General features: G+C 40.9%; 2 protein-coding genes across 3 annotated transcripts; both read right to left on the bottom strand.

The window, feature by feature from the left end:
- Positions 1–5,943: 5,943 nt before the first annotated feature.
- Positions 5,944–13,563, bottom strand: LOC101535873 (mas-related G-protein coupled receptor member X2-like). Its single transcript, XM_058662279.1, is given in 4 exon segments — positions 5,944–6,180; positions 6,454–6,756; positions 10,957–11,944; positions 13,484–13,563. Coding segments are annotated over 4 exon segments (1,608 nt in total).
- A 5,486-nt stretch (positions 13,564–19,049) lies between these two features.
- Positions 19,050–21,723, bottom strand: LOC105942271 (mas-related G-protein coupled receptor member X2-like). Of its 2 annotated transcripts, none has more exons than XM_012929376.2 (2): positions 21,605–21,723; positions 19,050–20,402 (listed from the first exon to the last, which is right to left on the bottom strand). In XM_012929376.2, exons 1-2 carry the CDS (start codon positions 21,613–21,615, stop codon positions 19,409–19,411), a joined length of 1,005 nt encoding a protein of 334 aa, XP_012784830.2. In that variant the 5' UTR covers positions 21,616–21,723; the 3' UTR covers positions 19,050–19,408. The 2 variants fall into 2 exon arrangements, 1 of the variants encoding a protein (XP_012784830.2); XR_009245237.1 differs by having other exon boundaries at positions 19,459–19,538.
- Between the last annotated feature and the right edge of the window lie 301 nt (positions 21,724–22,024).

Here is a 22,024-nt window from a genome sequence, read left to right as displayed (position 1 = left end):
GAAGCCAGGATCCGGGTCACCCACATGGGTGCAGAGTCCCAAGTCTTTGGGCCATCCTCGACTGCTTTCCCAGGCCACAAGCAGGAAGCTGGATGGGAAGTGGAGCTGCTGGGATTAGAACCAGCATCCATATAGGATCCTGGCACGTTCAAGGTGAGAACTTTAGCCACTAGGACACGGTGCCGGGCCTGACCCACATAATATTTTAAAATAAAAGTTTTGTAGAGATGAATATGGGATAATTTCTCATTACATTTGGGAAATGTAGTGAAGGTGAGTATAAAGGAGTATTTTAATGTTTTTCTTCAATAGTGAAGAAAAAGCTTCTATGTTTGATATGCAATTATGTGAATCAATGTTCATTATAGCTGTGTTAGAATTTTTTCATCGTGTAAATTTTATTTTTGAAACTTTTTACATATTTGATTAGGGTATGAAGGATCAAGGGCTAGAGGAAAGGGGTGTGCCCATTATTTTTACATTCTTTTTTTTTTTCCTATATCTGGGTGGAGGAGAGATATAAAGGGAGAAGCCACACCCAGCCTCCCAACCATCCCAGGGTCCAAGAAGAGGGTACATGGTCCGAGGGTCCACTTCAAGTGTTTTTGATGGTTCCACAGTTCTGTATTGCTGCCAGTCTTACCACTCTAATCATGATGAAATCTCTCCAGAATCCACTGGTTGGCATAGTCCACTTTAGATTCTCGTTTGCCCAAGTATTCACTGCCAACTCTTGGCAGGGGTAGTTGAACGATTTGTTTTGTCCTCTGTTCTTTATTATGGTACCCGGTGTCTTCCGCAGGCTCCACTGTACCACCAATCCTCCATTTGCATCTGGATATGCTGTCCACTGCTCCATCTAGGTTGCTGAGGAGGCCCAGCTCTGACACATACACTCCAAGATCAGACCATGGAATCCACAATTTCCTCTATGGTTGGAATTTTGAGTCCAGTAGTTCAATTGGGGGCAGTTCCCAAAGAAAAATCGTCTGAGATGATCCCAGACCTGATTCTTGTGTGTGCTTGCAAGTACAGAGTCCAGCACTGTTCATTGCCCAAATTGGTCTACATGCACACTGTTAGTTGCAACTGCTGTGTCAGTTGTCTCCAGCCCTGTCTTCTACACAAACCAATGGGTGTTGCAGTCCAGCCTGATTCTGCTCTCTCAGCTCCCATGCAAACCAGTGGGAATTGTAGCCTAGTCTGAGCAACTCACAATAACCCCTACCAGGCCCACCTCCTGCCCTGTTTCCTCTGCTTGCCAGTATGTACAGCAGACTGGTCCTGTTTGTCCCATATCCCATTCAGTTCCCATATGTATCAGTGGGTTTTGAAGCCTAGTTCAACTCAACCAGCCCTACTAGTCATCCCACACAGCTGCATCGCATGTGTCTTGATGTTTTTGATTTCACTTTCATTTCTTCCAAATAATTTCTTTTCTTTTGTCAAATTCATCACTGGCTCATGGATTGCACATTGACATCATCTTACCCAAGAGACTTTTGTGTTTTCTTTTTGTCACCCATGTGTTAGCTATTCAGTAGTGCATTATTTTTTTTGACTCCGTGGTGCTATAATGTTGTTATTGCTGTTCAAATTCATACCTTTTGTTGGTTTTACTTCATGGCTTCTCATTTACAGGAATGTATAGTGATGGAGTAATGGAGACTACCATATCAAGATATGGGAATACAATGCAATATGCATCCTTGCTTCCAAGTCAAAGATGGACTCCCAGTGAAACTGTTGGAAATGTGTAGACAATGGGATCCTGGACTGTCTGACATTGTCTGTTCCAGCAATGTTGGGGCACACTTAAATAACAGACTGATGAGATCATGACTCCTTATGAAGGACTGTGCTATCATAACAACATGGGGAAAATCGGTTGGGGGTGGGGCTTTAGGGGTGGTGGAAATCCCAGACTCTACAAAATTGTACCATAAAATTAAAAAATTCAAGACAAAAATTAAAAAAAAATTGAGGAAACTTGCATTACTTATGGGTGCTCCTGAAGAGAGGTGTTTGAAGTGCTGGGCTATGTACAGAAGGATAAATGAACACTGAGCATAATGTGAAATGACTCCATTACCTCTCTCATTAGATCTTCAGAGGAGTATCTTTTGCTGGTGAAAGATTTAGTGTGAGAGGAGTTTATGAGAGGGAGTAGAAAAGTGCACAGCTTGGAAGACAAAGAAAGTTGCTCATCATATTTCAGCTGGAGCAAGAGGAGCCCTTCAGATGTGCATGAATAAATATCAGGGCATGCTCCGACCAGCAGAGTCAGTAACGTGGACAGGGAGAGGGTCTGGGGATGAAGCACCAACAGGAGACCAGTGATGGTAGACGTTTCTGCGAAGTCTCACTTTATTGCTCCTTCACTTCTCCTTATATACTCTTCCCCCCCCTTCCTCATTTAGCAGGATATTCGATACAGATGAGTCCAAATAGTCTAGGTGTTTTTAGCCACAAGCCCAGTTCCTGTTCCTGCCCAGGCCAACGAGCACTGATCAATTCCTTAGCCCACAACAAGGGTGCCCTTTTCAAATTAGCAGAGCTAACTTAAACTAATTTCCTTCTAATCACATCCAAACTAATCTCACATAGCATTTAACCTCTGAAAACCTTGTACAACATGCTTATTCCTTCAGTTAAATTTTTTCTTTCTTTCAAAATGTTTTCAAATCTTCCATCATGAATTACACATTGTTCTGCTTAGAGTTCTTTCCATTGTTTTTCTTCCTACCTGCTATTCCCTTCAATTCACATCACAAAATGTCATCAATGCCTCCAAAATAAAACATCCTTAAATGAACACACAGAATTTTAACCCATAGTTACTTTAAAGCAGTTTTAATGTTGAAAAAGTTTTGAACATTGGAGAAATAAGTTCTTTTACTAACATGCTGTGGACCCCAGGAGATTCAGGAAAATATTCAGTTTAGAAAACAAGACATTTTAACCTTTGTGCAAATAATACTTTGTTAACAGACATAAATTTTGTGATAAACACATGGTGGATAACAACTATTTAGACTGGTCATGATTACAATAACAACCGTTCAGAGCATTTGTGGCATCTTAGGAAGTATGACAGTTTCACAGATCTTTATAGGCACTAGTGCTTGGAAAGCTCTCTAGTTTAACATGGTACATGTTGATGAATGGAGAAGAGTGAAATACTATGCTGGTGGACAGAGGAATTTCAATAGTTTAGCCGAGTGAGAAAATGTGAACTCTGATTCAGCAGCCAGTCTAGAAAAATACTTAAGACAGATCAAAAAGCATGGCCCTATTGGGAATCCGGTCAGTAGTAAACACAACAGTTTATATCAAACCCTGATGCAGTCAGTTCTTGTCAATGTTTTAAAAATGATGATCAAGGAAGTAGAGAGAACGAGACACTTGGCATCTTGTAGTAGGAAGTCAACTGAGACCAGGTACTGTGTCCTAGCTGATGAATAGATGCAGTGTTTTGCTCCCCACTGCCACTTCTAGACATCTGAGAGAAATGGGGACTGGGGGAGGAGTGAACAGAACTTGGGCAGGCAGGATCTAGGGAGAGAGGGAGAGTAAGCTAGTTGAGGGTTCTTGTGAGATTGCTTCTACCTGAGTCTGGCACAGAGACTTGGTGGGAAGAGAGATCAGGGCATGGAGATCCCAACGTGGCTGGGTTAAAGCAGAATAAGCCAGCTTCTGCCTCCATGAAATATTGACAAAGACACTAGACAAGGTAGGGAGAAGATAGAAAGCTAGGCTTAGAGCATTCTTCACAGCCAAGTTGCTTGGCTTGTCATTGTCCTTAGGGCTTTTTCTTGGCTAGCTCTGTCAAATATGTTACTAAAGATGTTAGGAACAGAGGTTTGCTCTTCAAGTGAGAGGGTATTTAGATGTGAGACAGAAAGTCTTAGTGCAGTAGGGCATCCATCAGAGCAGATGGAAGTCCCTTCAGATTGAGAGATTCTCACGGAGCAAATTTGAAATGTGACAGAAGGGCAATTATGGAGAAAGAGGTATGCTGGAAAGAGGGATCCTGAGACCATTTGTTATTTCTCTATTCACAAAGTTCATGAAGAATTTGGAGGTCAAACATACTGAATTTTTGCCATTTGTAATTATTGTCCAATGTACATTTAGGGCAGGCTTTAGTACAGAGAAAATCATTTTGTTCTTACATCTCTTTTTAGGATCGTTCTGAAAAGATATTTTAATAGGCCAGGGGGAATCAAGCGATATGTGGTAATTTGAGCCCACAGATTTGGTAGAATGGGGCCCAAAGGTAGAAGAGTCCCTCCTTGTAACATCCTGCTTAGAGCTTTATGCTATTTGACCCTTCCCCTAGTAAAGAGTAACAGTGGCCCAGACTTTTTGAGACTTGCACCCCATCTTTTTTTTAAATAATACATATTTATTAAAAATTCAAATACAGAAATAAAAGCACAATATCCCACCCAGTATACAGACAGCCACATAAATCCCCTTCCCTCTAATCCCATTCCCCAGAGGTTATCACTGTGAACAAGTTAAAGTATATCCTTTGAAACATTTTCCTTTATATATACAAGTATATATAAACACACATAAATGCACTTTTGCCTTTTACAAAAATCAAATCATGTAAATGCACATATTAATCTTCAATTTCTATCTTCATTTATTCAATATTCAGAAAATTCACAACAAATCTGATTATCAGTCCTCTTGGGTTCGTTTTCCATTATATAAAATTCATATTCAAGCATCAATTACAAAACTCTTGATAATATACTTCCTGCCATCTTTGAGTCTCATCTCTAACCACTCCAGTATGAAAAGACTGGAACATAAATTACCTTAAATTCTTCCTGAAACAAAGGCAGTACAATCAAACAAACAAGCAAACTAGGAACACACTCTGTCATTCCTAGATTTTGGCCTTTTCACTTTGTGTTACATTCTGCCTGGACTTTTCCATCTGGCAAGTCCCTAATTCTTCCAACAATCGGCTTAAAAATGATCTCTAGAAGACAAGACTTCCCAACTTTTTTCAAGACATAATCATTTACCCCTATACTTTATAGCTAGCTTCTTAATTGTACTGATCTCACAGTACTGCAGTAATTCATTTACATGTTTTCAGTTACCTTTCCATCCAAAGGATCTGATGGAGTGTTTATCTTGGAGCAGGTACTCAGTAACTTAACTGTTGAGGAACCAATGCTTTAGGAACATTTGCTGAGTACCTACTATGCACAGAACCATATCCCAAGCATGAAAAGAAACTTACCATTTTGTCCTAAGGAACTTACCATTTTCCTATTATTTCCCCTGGGTGGATGGGGGAGGGACAGAACACATTTATTATAAGACCACATATTGCTTCTGACATATAGTTGGTTTCAAAAATCTATAGTCATTTGCCTCAAATTCATTTAGGAGCAAGGCATTGCATAATCAAATAAATCACAAAATAACGGGTAGTTTGTCCAGCAGGTCTGTTAAATGTGGCACAGAGCCTCCCAGATCCCAATTCTCTGTCCCAGCAGGGGAACTCTCACTTATTCAGCCTGCAAATTAGAAAACTGAGATGGTATTATGCTAGGAAATTCCTAACACATCAAGAGGACATAATTAGTCCTTTTATAATTTCTCCTTCCTAGAGGAAAATTAGATCAAGAGCAACAAATGAAGTTAAAGGAAGACAACGAAGAACGAGCTTGTTTTCTATCTAGTAGTGGTAGGGGGAAGAGAGTTGCTTTGTTTTGGTCAGAGGGTAACCTTGTCCCAGACCAGGAGAGATGATTTATTCCTAGTTACTCACTATTTTTAAAGGCTAAAGGTGTTAGTTATTTGAGTGATTTCAGGATCAGACAGCATACAAATAAAAACAAATAAAATTGGGGAATGGTGAACCACCTAGGCTGGAGAACAGGGAAGGCTGACCAAGGAGGCCCAAAGGAAGCCTCATTCATCAGAGTCCAAGTCACTGTCCCCAGCATTGGAGTGGAACTCCTCACCGTCCTCCTCGTCCTCTGAGAGGTGGACCTGGCTTAGTACACTCGGCCCAGAGCGCTGCTCTTCCTCCTCCTCATCGTCTTCCTCCTCTGATACCTCATACCCACCGATGCTGCTGAAGCTTGTGTCTTGGGTGTTCGACTTGGAGTCAGGCTCCTCATAGCTCCCATAACTGATGTTGCTATCCTCCAAACCATGGGAAGCCTCCCCACTGTCTCCCTCATAGGACATCATGCTTTCTTCATTTTCCATACCCATTCTTGTGTTCTCCTGAAGCACACGGGGCTGTTTAGGTCTTACACCACCAGATCCCACATCAGAGTCACTTCCACTCTCACTGAGCTGGATAGCAGAGAAAGGATTATCTCCTTCCTCATCACTTCCAGCATCTTCCTCATCATCTTCTCCTTCAGACATAAGCAAATCCTCATATAGGACACTGGCTTGAGAGTGTTGTACAGTTCTCTCTTCTTCATCTGCAAGATCGCCATCTGCATTTTCAGATTCCTGAATTACTGGCTTTTCTGCAGTGGCAGTGGGAATATCCAGGACAGAAATATTGCTCTCATCTTGATATGCAGAGGCATCTCGAGACATACTGAGGGATGTGCTGGTATCATACAAATCAGGAGGCTGAGGTGTGTAGGGCACAGGAGTCATAGGGTCCAGGCTTTCTAATTCTGCTTCCTCCAAAGCTGCTTCTTTAGCCATACAAATATCCTTCTCAAGTTGAGTCAAGTGCTCATCATACTCAGTCAATGTCTGGTAACAGACGTTCACAATTTCCTGAGCAGTCTTAGTATACTGACTCTCGGGCCCCTTTCCATGTTGGCTTCGTTATATGAGAGAGAATATATGGTATTTATTCTTTTGTGATTGACTCATTTTGCTGAGCATAATGGTTTCTAGTTGGGACCACCTGGTTTTGAATAGAATAATATCGTTCTTCTTGACAGCTGAATAATATTCCATAGAGTAGATGTACCACAGTTTTTTAGCCGTTCTTCCTTAGACACACATCTGGCTTGTTTCCATATCATTGCTATTGTGGATTGTGCTGCTGTAAATATAGGATTACAAATTCCCTTCTCATATGCAGATTTTACTTCTGTTGGGTATATTCCTAAGAGCAGGATTGCTGGGTCATATGGCAGGTTTATTTGCAATTTTCCAAGCATTCTCCATATGGATTTCCACAATGATTGTACTAGCCTACACCACCACCAGCAGTGAAGGAGGGTACCTTTCTCCCCCCATCCATGCCAGCATGTGTTGTTTTTCGAATTCTGAATGTAGGCCAGTCTCACAGGAGTTAGGTGGTACCTCAAGGTGGTTTTCATTTGTATCTCTCTGATGGCTAGAGAGCCTGAGCATCTTTTCATATGTTTGTTAGCCATTTGAACTTGTTCTTTTGAGAAATGTCTGTTCATTTCCTTTGCCCATTTTGCTACAGGGTTTGTTTTTTTCACTATCCCTGGGTTTCTGAAGCTCTTTGTAGATCCTAGATATTAGTCCCCTGTCACTTGTGTAGAATGCAAAAATTTTCTCCCATTCTGTTGGTTGCTTCTTCACTTTTTTAATTGTTTCCTTTGCTGTACAGAAACCTTTTAGTTTGATATAGTCCCATTTGTTCATTTTGAATTTGATCGCCATTGCTTTAGGCGTCTTTTCTAAAAGTCTTTCCCTGTTCCTATATCTTGGAGTGTGCTTCCTATGTTTTCCTTTAATAGTTTAATGGTTTCTGGGTGTAGGTTTAGGTCCTTGAGCCAATTAGAGCTGATTTTTGTATAGTGCGACAGGTGCGGGTCCTGCTTCTTTATTCTGCAAGCTGCTATCCAGTTGTCCCAACAGCTTTTATTGAATAGACCAGGTTTTTTACCTGGATTGTTTTCAGTTTTCTTGTCAAAGATGAGTTGACTGTACATGTGTGAATTCCCTTCTGGTGTTTCTATTCTGTTCCACTGCACCCCATCTTAAAAGTACATCCCCTACTCTCTCCCCACCTTGTGCCAGTTAGACTTCCTAGATGTCTCCTTTCCCAGAGCAGATCGGAAGGAGTATGGGGTCAAATTCTCATCCTGGAGGCAGGGGACAGTGGCCAGTGTGTCCCAAATGCTTTGGAGATACAGCAACCACCCTCTTACCCATCTGATTGCCTAATGGTCTGGTCTGGTATTGCATGCAGCAATGTGATCTGACAAAAGGTCTCTGGCAGTGAATCTGCAGAGAGATGAGTAGAGAAGTACAGTTCTGCAGAGCTCTCACCCACGTCTGCCTGAGTCACTCCAAGGAGGATGTCAAGGGTAAAGGTACTTCATCAGAAATGACAGTAAAAGAGTGAAGTCATGTGACAAGTTTCCCTGGGTTTGACTTCATCCCAGGTTTCCACATCATTATGTTAAGTTTCTTCTGGATTTGTTTTAAGATTTTGGTGTTCAAAGAAAGAGAGGCAACTAGTTAAAGTGGAGAAAACTGCAGTTTATGGAGAAGGGGAGAGAGACATGAAGATACATAAAGCAGGGATAGAGTTAGCTAGGACTGTGGGCAGAATGTTGAAAATTAGGCGACATTTCTGTACTCAGCTTTATAAAACAACAAGTTATTGACACATGCAACACAGTGACATGGATAAATCCTTAAAATATCACAATAAGTACAAGAAATTAAGAACCAATATTGTATGTTATTCTAAATATATGAAGTAAACTTCAGGGAAAATTTGTCTTTGATTATGTATGCATATGTGTATCTATATTTATATCTATCTATGTATATATATACATGAGACAAGTATGGGTCAGGGAAATAACAGAGGAAGCAAAAGATATGAAAGTGTTTTGTGTCTTAAAAACATTTTGAAGCACAGGATAACTTTATTTAACAGAAGTGACTGAACTAAATGTTCCTAATCATACACATTACATACTTTTAATTATATGTCAATTAAAATAAATTGTTAAGTTATACAAAATACAAAAGTAGTATTTTTATAGAACACAAAGCTTAAAAGTATCTATGTATAATTAAGTTAATAAAAACTGCTCTTTGAAATGAAGAATAGAACTGACAAATCCTACTCTCAAAGCAGGCATTAGCAATCCCCTGGCGACGTCCTGTGAGGGATGAGAGTTTCAGAGGGAAGAATCAGGGCAACAGCAAAGGAGAAGGGCTGAGAGCGAATGTGGTAGGTTTATGACTTAGGCAGGTGAAAAGAAACTGTCTACCTAAAACCTGAATATACTTTGACATTGATTTACTGAAATGTAAACATCATGCTTTCGGGCCCGGCACAATGCCTCAGGGGCTAAATCTTCACCTCACTCATTTGCACCAGGATCACAAATGGGTGCTGGTTTGTGTCCTGGATGCTTCACTTCCCATCCAGGTCCTTGCTTGTGGCTTGGGAAAACAGTAGAGGATGGCCCAAAGCCTTGGGAACCCGTACCTGTGTGGGAGACCTGGAAGAAGCTCTGGCTCTAGGCTTCTGATTGGCTCAGCTCTGACTGTTGTTACTACATGGGGAGAGAACCAGCAGATGGAAGATCTTTCTGTCTTTCCTCTCTACAAATCTGCTTTTCCAATAAAAAAATGAATATTTTTAAAAAGCCATTATAATTTCAAAAGTTGAAAATGCTAGTCTGTTTTGAGATTTTTTTTTATTTTTCATTAATTACATTGCATTATGTGACACAGTTTTAAAGATACTGGGATTCCCCCCACCCCTCCCCAAACCCTCTCCCCATGGTGGATTCCTCTATCTTGTTGCATAACCACAGTTCAAGTTCAGTGGAGATTCCTTCATTGCAAGCATATACGAAGCATAGAGTCCAGCATCTTATTGTCCAGATAAGTTCAACGGCTTATTGGGGAGACCTTCTCTGGTCTGAAAGTAGAGCTAGCAGAGTATCATCCCGATCAATTAAAAACCCCAACATAACATCAGCAACTATTTATAACATTATGGAATTAATTGACATAGTATTGAGTAACCAATATGTTAAAAAAATGCAAGTTCTTAACCACATCCTGTGACTACTTCATTGACATTTCAATTATTAGTTTATACACAACCGGGTTCTATACATCTTAAAATGGCTATAGATTACTGTTCAGCTGTCTCATGTCTACTTTCATTATAATATTTAGCATTTCATAGCATTGAAGCATAATTTTGCTGAACCTGGCTTTTTTTCGGGTAGTCTAGACTGGCTTATAACTCCAACAAGATATATGTCAACAGAGCAATCTCATCCTGTCTTCCTTCTGCTGGTTCCTGTTTACATTTTCACCAACATGTGTTAGGGTACATTTCCATCACAACATCCTTGTTAGCATTTATTGGTGTTTTGAGTTTTGGGGTGCTAGTCATTCAAATGCAGCACACTGTAGGAGGGGATTGCGATATAGTATTTGGAGAGTTACCACAGAATTCACTTAAAATTTGTTACAGCTTTACTGGATAAGCAAACATTTTTCCAATTAGGATTTTATAAAGCCTCACAAATCTAAGAGTATGGTTGAGGATTCAGGTTGAAATTTATTTTGTTTTATTGAGACAGAATCTGTTTGGAACAGATAAACACATGACAGATGTAATGATCTTTAAATCCCTGTCAAGTGTAATGAACCAAGAAATTTCTACGGGCTTGCATTTCTCTCAGCTTTGGAGAATGAAGGGAGTCATTGGGACTGGGAAATGTTCAGCACATTAGGATTGAACAATGAACGTGGGGATGGTGAAACCTCCCACAGTTCCAGAGTCACTAGAGTCTTCATTATTCTCAGACATTTTCTCAATCTGCAGAACAATTGCTATCTTAATTGTAGTAGTTTCAGAGCTTGCCTGTCACTGAAACAGTATAAGGAAATTCGTTAAGTGATAGGAGTAACGTAGATGATAAGGATGGAGATGGCTCTGACATCCACATGTATCTGACCGAAGCATGCTGTCCAGTTCCACACCTGGCTGCTGCCTGACATCCCCACAATTCATTGAGGGAGGCTGGGTCTACCTTCTTCAACCTCAGGAGTGTCCTGCAGAGCCCTTTGGAGAGCCTGCTTGAGGGTCTGCCGCTGCCGCTGTCTAAAGCAACCAATGAAGAAGTACATGATGGGATTGGCACAGCTGTTAACACAGGAAAGGCCTAGTGTGACTAGAAAAACATGACAAAAGAATGGTGCATCTGACTTCTCAATCCAGAATAAAATGCACCAATTAATTCCCAAGGGCAGGCCACACAGGAGGAAGACCAGCACTGTGAGCAGGATGGTCACATACAACCTGGTCGGTGGCATCCCCTGTGAGAAAAAGAGGATCCTGGCCAGCAAGACCAGGCTGGATCCAATGAGAATCACAAACAAAACTGCCAGCCATGCAAGAATGATAAGCTCAAATTCCTTGTACCTATCACTTTCTAAGTCATTGATCAGGAAGCCACAGTAGGCCCCATCGAGAATACTAAGCAGCAGCGACATGACCCAGAGCAAGGCACATATGACAGCTGACAGGTGCCTGGGGCGGTGGCGATACCAGATGGGCCACAGGACTGACAGGCAGCGTTCAGTGCTAATGGCACTCACGATGTTCAGTCCTGCAAGGTACTGAAATACCATTACAGTGTTGAAGAATTTGGGCATCAAATGGGAGGTGTCGGTCAGCATCACCAGGGAGCCGATGGTGTGACTGCAGAGGAACCAGAAGTCAGCCCAGGCCAGGTTGAGGATATAGATGGAAAAAAGGTTTCTACGCATGTAGAAACCCAGGAGTCCCAGTACCACCAAATTTCCTGCCAGGCCAACTGGTGCTATGATGAGGGTCAGTGAACGTAGAATTATCGTCTCTTTGTAACAAGGTATGAGATGATCTTGATCACTTCCATTCAATGTTGTGAATTCATTACACCAGGGTAGGGTAGCTGTGGCTGTACCCCAAATCTCTCCACTGGTGCTCCTGGAAATATAAATAAGACTTGGGTGCCAGTTGCATGATCTATGATTCCCAGAAATACCCTGCTATGTGGGAATTAATGTTCCTGTATTCAAGGCAGAAGGAAACAGATTTGCAGGACTTCATGGAGTAAAAATTCAGCTTTACCAACTCCAACGACTAGGCTCTTTGTACCACGACACAGATATCCTACTGAAAGAGAAATACTCTATGATCCTAACACCACACTGAGACAGGCAGGTGAAGTCCAGGACAGATTCTGTCGGGGAGGACAGGGCCCCGGATCAGAATTCCTCTCATCCTGGCAAAAAAGGTGCACTTTCAAGGGAAGCTGGAAGCCAACGGCATGACCCATGGCCATCCCCAGTACCTGGGAGTGATAATCAGTTGAGAGAGAAGGGAACCATGCTTTAGGACCACAAAGGAAACATGAATTCTTGCTAGGGCAGATACTAGATTGGTAGCTATTCTTAGGCAAGAAAAACCCATTTCTCATAATAATTTCTGTGAAAATGTTTGCCGTGTTTGAAAGAATTTGCTATACCTGCATAGATAATAATGATGTCATGTCTCTAATCTAGAGTAGTCTAGTGAAAAGGTTTAATGGAGCATCCTGAAAAAATTTAGACCTATAGATTACAGAGAGGGATGAATTAAATGCTTGTACTTTTGAGGAGTTCAACAGAGGTTGAGAAAGGGGCAAGAGGAGAAAAGAGGGTTGGGGGAAGAGAATGAAAAGGAAAAGAATGAGTGTATGACAGAAACAGATAGTGAAAGAGAGAAAGATAGACATGCATAATGGATTGACCAGAAAGACTTGAGAATTGGAGATATCTAAGCAGGCTTATCCAGTAATTTTCTGTAGCTCCCATCTTGTGGATATTTCTTATAATCGCAGTTACAAGTACAGATACAGTTGCAGCCAGCTATTGGTTCTGATGAGTTCCTTCTTAATTGTCTGTTAAAGCCTAATAAATTTGTTTCCCCCCACAAAAAGCTAATAAATTTAAGCTCATAGATACTAATCTCTTGGTGGTAGTGGGATAGGATGCACCATGCCATATAAATTCTCTAAATTTGTTCTTATGGGCCAGCTGAAACTTATAGAGACTTTTCTCAATCTTCCTGTTTCAGAACATTTTCTGGTGTGACTCTGAGACATAAAAAACCCAGAAACTTTGTAAAGCCAGTGCAATAGGTGACTGGCATATGCACAGGATGTTCATTGCAGGAAGCATACATGTATCTTCTCCTACCTCTTAAGTGAAGTGATGCAGCAGCTTTCACAACATGGCAAGACATGAACTGTTGTAATGAATATCAAGAAACAGTGAAGAGTCCTGGTTTAAACCTTTCATTTATCCCACATTCAAGGATCTCAGCACCTATGCTTGCCAGGAAACAGCTCATGGCTCTCATCTTTGCCTGATGGAGCTAAAGTGGCTCCCTATACCCCCCACACCAAAGTGGAATGATGTGGACACGAAACACGAGTTAAAATACAAAAGAGGCTTAGAAATTAAGTTCTTCATAAAGTCTTACCTTTCCTTCATTCTTGGTAAAAGCTCAGAAGCTGATGTGGTGTAAGGGAAGAACCTCTTGACAATGTCACTGAAGGACATTTTTCTGTCCTGGAGAGTTAACTGAAGGTGCTGCAATGAAGTCTGGTGTCTGGGCCAGCCTTACCAAAATCTTGGATAAACCCTATGATTTCCTGTTCTACGACTTGCTGGTAAATGAGGATGTAAGGTCATTTGAATCATGTTTTTCATTAAACGTTTCTCAGCGTTTGGTTTAATCTCTTCTTATCACAATTGGGCCCCATTTCCGGAGCACTACTGTTTTGGAGCTTCTTGATTCCATCTGAACAGTAATGCAAGCACTGTGAGCTCATGCTGGCAGACTGCTAAGTAAAAATAAAGCATATGGTTTTTACTTGCAATGTGGTCCTGTAGGGCTTGGTTCACCATTTTTCAAAGTGGTGATTCATGTCTGGTTGCATGTTTTTGTTCCAACTGACATAAAAGTGGGTCAAATGAAAGGTAAAAGCCTGAATGCTCTTCAGCAGAAACAACTATTTGTGTCTGAATGATACTTATGATTTGCTGTATACTGAGGACTTTTGACAAAATAAGACTATGGTGCCAGAGACCACTCAAGGCAGACATCAACAATCTGAGAAGAAGTGAGACAGTTCTTAACGGAGAGTTCTAAGAACAAATTCTGCTAAAGTGTTGTGTGTGCAAGGCAGTAGTTGGCTGAAGGCCAGAACCCTCAGTTTTAGGTGGTGTTCTGAGATAAGTTCAAGGAGCTTGTACACTCACAGAGGAATTTGTTCTCCCCATGGCACATGATACTCTCGTGGCAACCTCAAGAGCTAGTTAGCAGTGGGAATGGAAATGTAACATTTGGGGAAATGTCATTGTTAGGGGATATTGCCATGCCCGTGGAGGAATTTGAAAGCCTAACATAATAAAAACTGCTGGGAAAAGCATGACAGAGTTGCTCCCCCGTTTGCAGAGAGAAAACCCCTGGTTTCCTGGGTTTAAAATCTTTATCACCTCTCTCTTTCTTCTACCTGTTTGTGCGTTGTCTCTCCCTTCACCCTGGTTCATGAAGCACCAGCAATATGGAATCAACTGAATCATGCTCCTCACAAGATTCATCTCCATGTTTAATTTAACTGCATTTTTAAAATCATCAAAGCCTGTTTTAAACATTTTGTTATAGTTATAGATTTAAATGATTAACTTTTGTTTCTATGATTTAATTCCTTGGTAATAAAAATAGTATCAATTTACTACAATAGGAGATGAAAAGAATTTATCATAGAGACGTGTAAACACATCAGAAGTTTTTTTCCCAAGATTTATTTATTTTTATTGGAAAGGCAGATTTACAGAGAGAAGGTGAGAGAGAGAGAAAGATCTTCCATCCACTGGTTCATTCCCCATGTGGCCACAACAGTCAGAGCTGAGCCGATCCAAAGCCAGGAGCTTCTTCTGGGTTTCCCATGTAGGTTCACGGTCCCAAGGCTTTGGGCCATCCTCTGCTGCTTTCCCAGGCCACAAGCAGGGAGCTGGGAAAGAAGTTGAGCAGCCGAGATGCAAACCTGCACCCATATGGGATCCTGGCTCATTTAAGACAAAGATTTAGCCATCAGGCTATTGCGCTGGGCTCTAGAGCAGAAATTTAAGAAAATAACTTTATTTGAAAGGGAGAATTATAAAGAGGAGAGACAAAGAGAGAGAGGTCTTCCATCTGCCAGTTTACTTCCCAAATAGTCACAGTGGGTGGAGCTGGGCCACCCTGAAGCAAGGGTGATGGATCTTTCTCCTCCTTTTCCACATCTGGCCATCCTCTGGAAATTGATATTAATACTCATGATTCTCTACACCACAGATCTCATTTGGATTTCATAATTTTTCCTTGCAAACATTTTTATAATGTGGCACATATTTGTTACAATTTTACAACATTTTAACACATGTATAGATGCACATAATTACTACATATTAGGCATTAATGCCTGAAATTCTCTTCTCTGTAAAAGAAGGTATTTAATCTCCTCCTCCATATTCATCTCATCACACTCTGCAAGTTCTTGAAAACTACTCCTGTGTTAGCCATTTCTACAATTTTTCAGTTGAAAAAAATGCTATATAAATGAAATTGCACTTTGTGAGAATTTTTTTTCACTCAACTTTTTTCCCACAAGACTCATTCAAGCATGTGTGAAAATGTATTAACAATTTCCGGTTGACTGCTTTAATTGCACAGTAGTATTCCATTGTATGGAAGTACTAAGCTTGATTTCACTAAATACAACAAAGGATTCTTGGTTGGGTTGCAGTATGCCCATTATAAATAAAGCAATTATAAAAACATGCTACAGTGTTTTAAATGGATACAACTTTCCACTACGTGTGATCAATGCCATGGGTGAATTTTTGGGTAAGATTAAATATATGTTGAACTTTTCTAGAAAGTGCAGAGGAATTTGCAGAGTAGCTGCAGCAATTTGTTTTAGAGCCAACAATACAAGAAAGACTCAGTTTCTCCAAATCCCAACCTATTGTGGGCGAAGAAGTTGATTAGCGCTCATTGGACTGGGCAGGAACAGGAACTGGGCTTATGGCTAAAAACATCTAGACTGTTTGGACTCATTTGTATCCAATTTCCTAGCTAAATTACGACTTGGGGGTGGAAGCGTATATAAGAAGAGATGAAGGAGCAACAGAGACTTCTCAGAGACTTCTACCATCACTGTTGATCCTGTTGATGCTTCATCCAGACCCTCTCCCTGTCCACATTACTGGTTCTGCTGGTCAGAGCACCAACCAAGAGTTCAGACTAAGATTTTTTTTATTTTTACCATTCTAAGAAGTGTGTTTCATTGGCCTACATCATGGCTCTGGTCTCTGATTTGCTCTCAGTTCTACAGATAAAATCAAGATGTTCCCTGGAAACTTAATAAGCCTCACTGAGTCACCAGTTTTGATGCTGGATCCACAAGTCACGGCTTGATTTAAAAGTACACTTCCAGAAGATAGGAACTTTTCCACATCTCCCACATTGGTGTCAGGGACCTAAGAACATTTGCATGAAGCAGAATTGGAAGCGAGCATATGGGATATGAACTGGTGCCTATATAGAATGCCTGCATCACATGCAGTGGCTTTATTCATTACTTCACAATGCTGCTCCCAATCTTCATCTTTTATAATTGTCTCTCTTTCAGCCCTCTCTTGTTTAGATTGAGCAATTTGTATCTCATATTTCTCCTCTCTTTTACCTTACCACTAACACTTTGTTCAAAATATTTTTAATGATTTTGCTAGTCTTTGAAACATCATTTTATGATCCAGCTAAGTCCATCTTCAATACTTCAATACACTGTAATACTTTGTGGACAATGTAGTCACTGTATAACAGAATATTCACAAGCTTTTCTTCTTTTTTATTAAATTTATTCATTAATTACATTGTGTTGTAATCACATAGAATCTGGGATTCTCCCCCACCCTCCCCCCCCCATGGTGGGTTCCTCCACCTTGTTGCATAACCATAGTTCAAGTTCAGTTGAAATTCCCTCTTTGCAAGTATATGCCAAGCACAGAGTCCAACATCTTATAGTCCAGTCAAGTCCAACTACTTATTGGGTAGACCCTCTCTGGTCTGAGGGCAGAGACAGCAGAGTATCATCCCGGTCAAATAAAAGCACTAATATACCATCTGCAGCACTTAACATCGTTATGGAATTAATTGACATGGTATTGAGCAGTCAACATGTTAAAAATAAATGCGATTTCTTAACCACTTTCTGTGACCCCCCATTCACAGTTCAATTTTAGTTTATATACTACATATGACATAATATCCATAACATAACATATCATGCTTAACATCATATCATCTTAGACACAATTCTAGGAAGATAATAATAATTTCTCCCATTTTTACTCCCTTCTTTAAGTCCCACCCTTTTTTCTTTAATTTTATAACAATGTTTTCAACTTTATAGTCACTTGCATAATGCTCCACCAACCATCATACTCACTATGTAAAAAGTAGAAAGACCACTGTACCACAGGGATATACACAAGGGCTATGAGCAATATTCAAATCATAATCTATCTTATTTTTGATTTTTAAAAAGTTTTATTTATTTTCATTGAAAAAGGCAGATTTACAGACAGAAGGGGAGACAGAGAAAAAGACCTTGCATCCACTGGTTCACTTTCCAGATGGCTGCCATGACCAGAGCTGAGTCTATTGATTCTGATGCCAGGAGCCAGGAGCTTCTACTGGGCCTTCCATGTGGGTTCAGGTACCAAGGACCTGGGCAATACTGTGCTGCTTTCCCTGGCCATGAACAGAAAGCTTGCTTGGGAGTAGAGCAGTGGGATAAGAACCAGTGCCTGATAGGATGCTAGTGTTTGCAGATAGATTAGCCTGTTGACTACCATGCCAGTCCCTAAGTTTCTTTCTTACACATTGAATGATGAAATACCACCAAGCCATAAAAAGGAATGAAATCCTGTGTATTGCACAAAAATTAATGCAACTGGAGACTATTATACTTAGTGAAATGAGCCAGTCCACAAAATACAAATATTCTGTTTTATGTATGATAGCTAACATAGTATACAAAAAAGGAGAGGAAGTAAGAAACTTAGAAATGGCAATCTGTATCTTGTCAATGGAGATCTGTGTCAGGCTTATCTTAAAATTTATCAGTTGATATTTATCAGTGAGTCTTTTATTCCAAAAAACATTTATTAAAATAGGGAGATATCCTGAGAACTACCAAAATTAAGAAAGACTTCTCTTGCAAATGGAGTGAATTGGCATTCTATTAATTTAATTTTTAAGGTTTATTTATTTTTATTAGAAAGGAAGATTTATGGGAAAAGGAGATATAGAAAGAAAGGTCTTCTATCCATTGGTTCATGTCCGAAGTGGATGCAATAGCTGTAGCTGAGGTGAAATGAAGCCAGGACCCAGGAGCCAGGAGCCAATAACCAGAAGCTTTTTTCAGATCTTCCATGTGGATGCAGGGTCTCAGGCTGTGGGACATCCTCTACTGTTTTTCCCAGGCCACAAGCATGGAGCTGGTTTGGAAGTGGAAGCTGGGGGGCCCGGTGGCGTGGCCTGGCGGCTAGGGTCCTCTCCTTGAACGCACCGGGGTCCCATATGGACGCCGGTTCTGGTCCCGGCTGCTCCACTTCCCATCCAGCTCCCTGCTTGTGGCCTGGGAAGGCGGTTGGGGACGGCCCAATGCATTGGGACCCTGCATCCGCATGGGAGACCCGGAAAGAAGTTCCTGGTTCCCGGCTTCGGATCGGCACAGCACCGGCCATTGCGGCTCACTTGGGGAGTGAATCATCGGACGGAGGATCTTCCTCTCTGTCTCTCCTCCTCTCTGTATATCTGACTTTGTAGTAAAATAAATAAATCCTAAAAAAATTAAAAAAAAAAAAAAAGAAGTGGGAGCTGGGACATGAACCAGCGCCCATATGGGATTCTGGCAAATGCAAGGCAAAAATTTAGCTACTGAGCCATCAAGCAAGGCCCTATTAATTTTAAAGAAGCAGAAATTATGGGACATACATAAAAGATGTTTGTGAGTAATAGAGTGCTTTTTTAGTTTCTGTCAGTCAAAGGAATTCAGGATTTTCCTGCACTGCCTCAAGCCTTCTGTGCAAGGTGGAAATTTACAAAAATACAGTCCTTGATTTTGGTGTCCACAAATTCCCATGATACAGGATGAAGCCTCTAAGGAGGAAGGACTGAGAGACACTCTATGTACATCTGGCCTATGTATGTTGTCTACTTATTCACTTATCTTCATGAGGAAGATAATTATCTCAACTGTTTGAAGATCAGGGTCTGAAGTTGACAGAGGTTAAAAAAATTTCTTGAACTGATAGGGACAAAGCTGGTTCTGAAAGCCATCAGATCACTCTACGCCTGGTTGATCACTGATATCTCCATGGTTCGCTGGGGCAGGCTGTGTCCATTGTCACCCACCACAGGAGTATCTTGTAGGGCCCTCTGGAGAACCTGCTTGAGGGACTGTCCTCGCTGCTGCTGCCTATAGGAACCAACGAAGTAGTAAATGATGGGATTGGCGCAGCTGTTAACACAGGACAGGAGAAATATAACCACTTGAAAATGGAAACTGTAATTGTTTGAAAAAATTTCATTCCCCATTAAGTAGATCCAAGTAATACCACAGGGCAGACCACAGAGCAGAAAGACCAGCACTGTGAGGAGAATGGTCACATACAGCCGAGTTACAGGCAATCTCTGTGAGCTACGGACCCTGAGCAGCAGAGCCAGGCTGGATCCACAGAGAATCAAAAATAAAAGCAGCAGCCATGCTGCAGCAAAGGAGTTAAATATCTGACACCAAGTATTTTCACTATAACTAACAGTGGAGAGACAACTGTTCACCTCCAGTATGCCCAGGGTGAGGGACAGTGCCCAGATGAGGGCACACATGAGAGTTAACAGACTTTGGTGTCTGTGGCAGCGATACCAGATGGGCCAAAGGACGGACAGACAGCGTTCAACACTGATGGTGCTGAGGATGCCCAGGTCTACAAGGTAGAGAATGGCTTCCACAGTAATTAAGAATTTAGACTCAGGGGTGTTCATAGAGATAGCAGGGAAGGGTCCAGTTAGAAATATCAGTGAATCCATAACTTGGCAGCAGAGGAAGAGCAAGTCGGCCACAGTCAGATGGAGGATGTAGGTGTAGAAAGTATTTTTATGCATGTGGAAACCGAGGAAACAAAACACAGTCCCGTTTCCCAGTATCCCAACCAGGGCAAAGCCAAGTATCAGCCAGTACAGGATCGGGAACGCCTTGTCAGGTGCCGCAGAAAGGGTTGTGATTTCGGTCAACTGGGCAGGGGTGCTTGAATTCGTGTTCAGAAACCCATGAACGGTGTCCCTGGGAACACAAACAATAACTAGAGTCTGTTGCATGACTTTAATTCCCAATATCACCCGGAGATATGGAAATTGCTCTTCCAGGACCAGGAACAACAGGGACTTGGACAGGCATCCACATGGGATGCAAGTGTAAAAAGAAGTGGCTTTACTAAATACATGACAACACTGACCTCAGTAATCATAATTCTTTACATCACACATATGCTAGTGTTCTATACCGCAGTGAAAATAATAAACTCAAAAATGTATTAATACTTTTGTACTTGTACTTTTTTTATTCCTCAACTCTATTGCATTGCCAAATCTTTTGCGGTGATAGTGAGGTAATTTCCCCCCAAAGTGACACTAGATAGAAATGTACATACAAAATAGAAGAGATTGAATGAGAAATTGGCCCAATCATTTTTAGATAGTTTCAGGAAATACATACATGAGGAGGCTATGGGAAGACATAGGTTTTATCCCATGCCATCAGAACAGTTAGCAAGGCTTTTTTCTTATCTAACTTCTGGGCTCCTTTTGCTAGGGTGTAAACTCCCAGAAGAGTGTAAGTTTATTGAAGAGTACCATTCCTGTCCTGTAGCACATTCCTATGGCCACAACTACAGCAGAATTCTACACTCCTCTCTCACAGATTCTCCTTTCTCTGTTCTTGTATGGATGGTGTTAGATTGTTACTATTTTTTTAATTTATTGAATATCATTCTTTTTTGGTTTCTCTTATCTCTGCTCACAGCTTTGTAAGCTGTCTTTTTTATAAACTTCTCTCAGGAATCTCCAGAATCTGCCGTGAGGCTTTCACTGACATACTAAATATAAATATAAATATAAATATAAATATAAATATAAATATAAATATAAATATAAATATAAATAACAAAAACATGGAATAGAAAAAATTATGGAAGTTGAGGTTTTTCTGATTTAGCTTTGAAGAACTCTAACTGCACACTAATTACATCAACACAGAAAAGAAAAAGTCTTTCTCTCCATAGTTTCAGCTTTGGGTGGTTGAAAGGGAAGGAAACTATAGGAGAATACGTAGAACACAGTTGGTCCCATTCAATCTCTGTACTGCAAGCCTGCAAAGATGATGAGTCTCATTAATGAGTGTATCTCAAGATGTTTCATGTTGATGTAGAATAAGAGGGAAAGTGCCAAACTGCCATTGAAACAAGGTGACCCTGGGAAAACTCTTACCTTAGCACCATTCTTCCTGCTGCAGGTGAGGAGTTGGAAAGGAAGAACTATCCTGGGATGCCAAATAGTGAAGGATGCTTTTTTTTCCACCCTCTGTATGGGAAGGGGCCTATGGGAGCTGTGGGGAACCTTGGTAACTGTGTGAGCCTTATCAAGATGTTGAGCAACCCTGTGATTTCCTGTACAGGCGCCCTGGCAAATAAGAGTGAGAGACAAGAAACTAGTTCTTAGTATTTCCCCTCATTCCAACCACTTATCAACCTCTACGAATCCTATCACATCTGATCCCACTTCCTCCTGTGGGGATCCTGCGTACTTCATTGCTCACTGTGAACCATGCATCAAGTACGTTTAACAGCATAACTCTGGTGTCATCTCTTTGACATCCAAGGCTTTCCACTGTGTGGCTCACCTGATATT

The sequence above is a fragment of the Ochotona princeps genome, chromosome 4 (genome assembly GCF_030435755.1).
Source record: "Ochotona princeps isolate mOchPri1 chromosome 4, mOchPri1.hap1, whole genome shotgun sequence".
Taxonomy (NCBI): domain Eukaryota; kingdom Metazoa; phylum Chordata; class Mammalia; order Lagomorpha; family Ochotonidae; genus Ochotona; species Ochotona princeps.
This window is presented reverse-complemented; position numbering and strand designations above follow the sequence as displayed.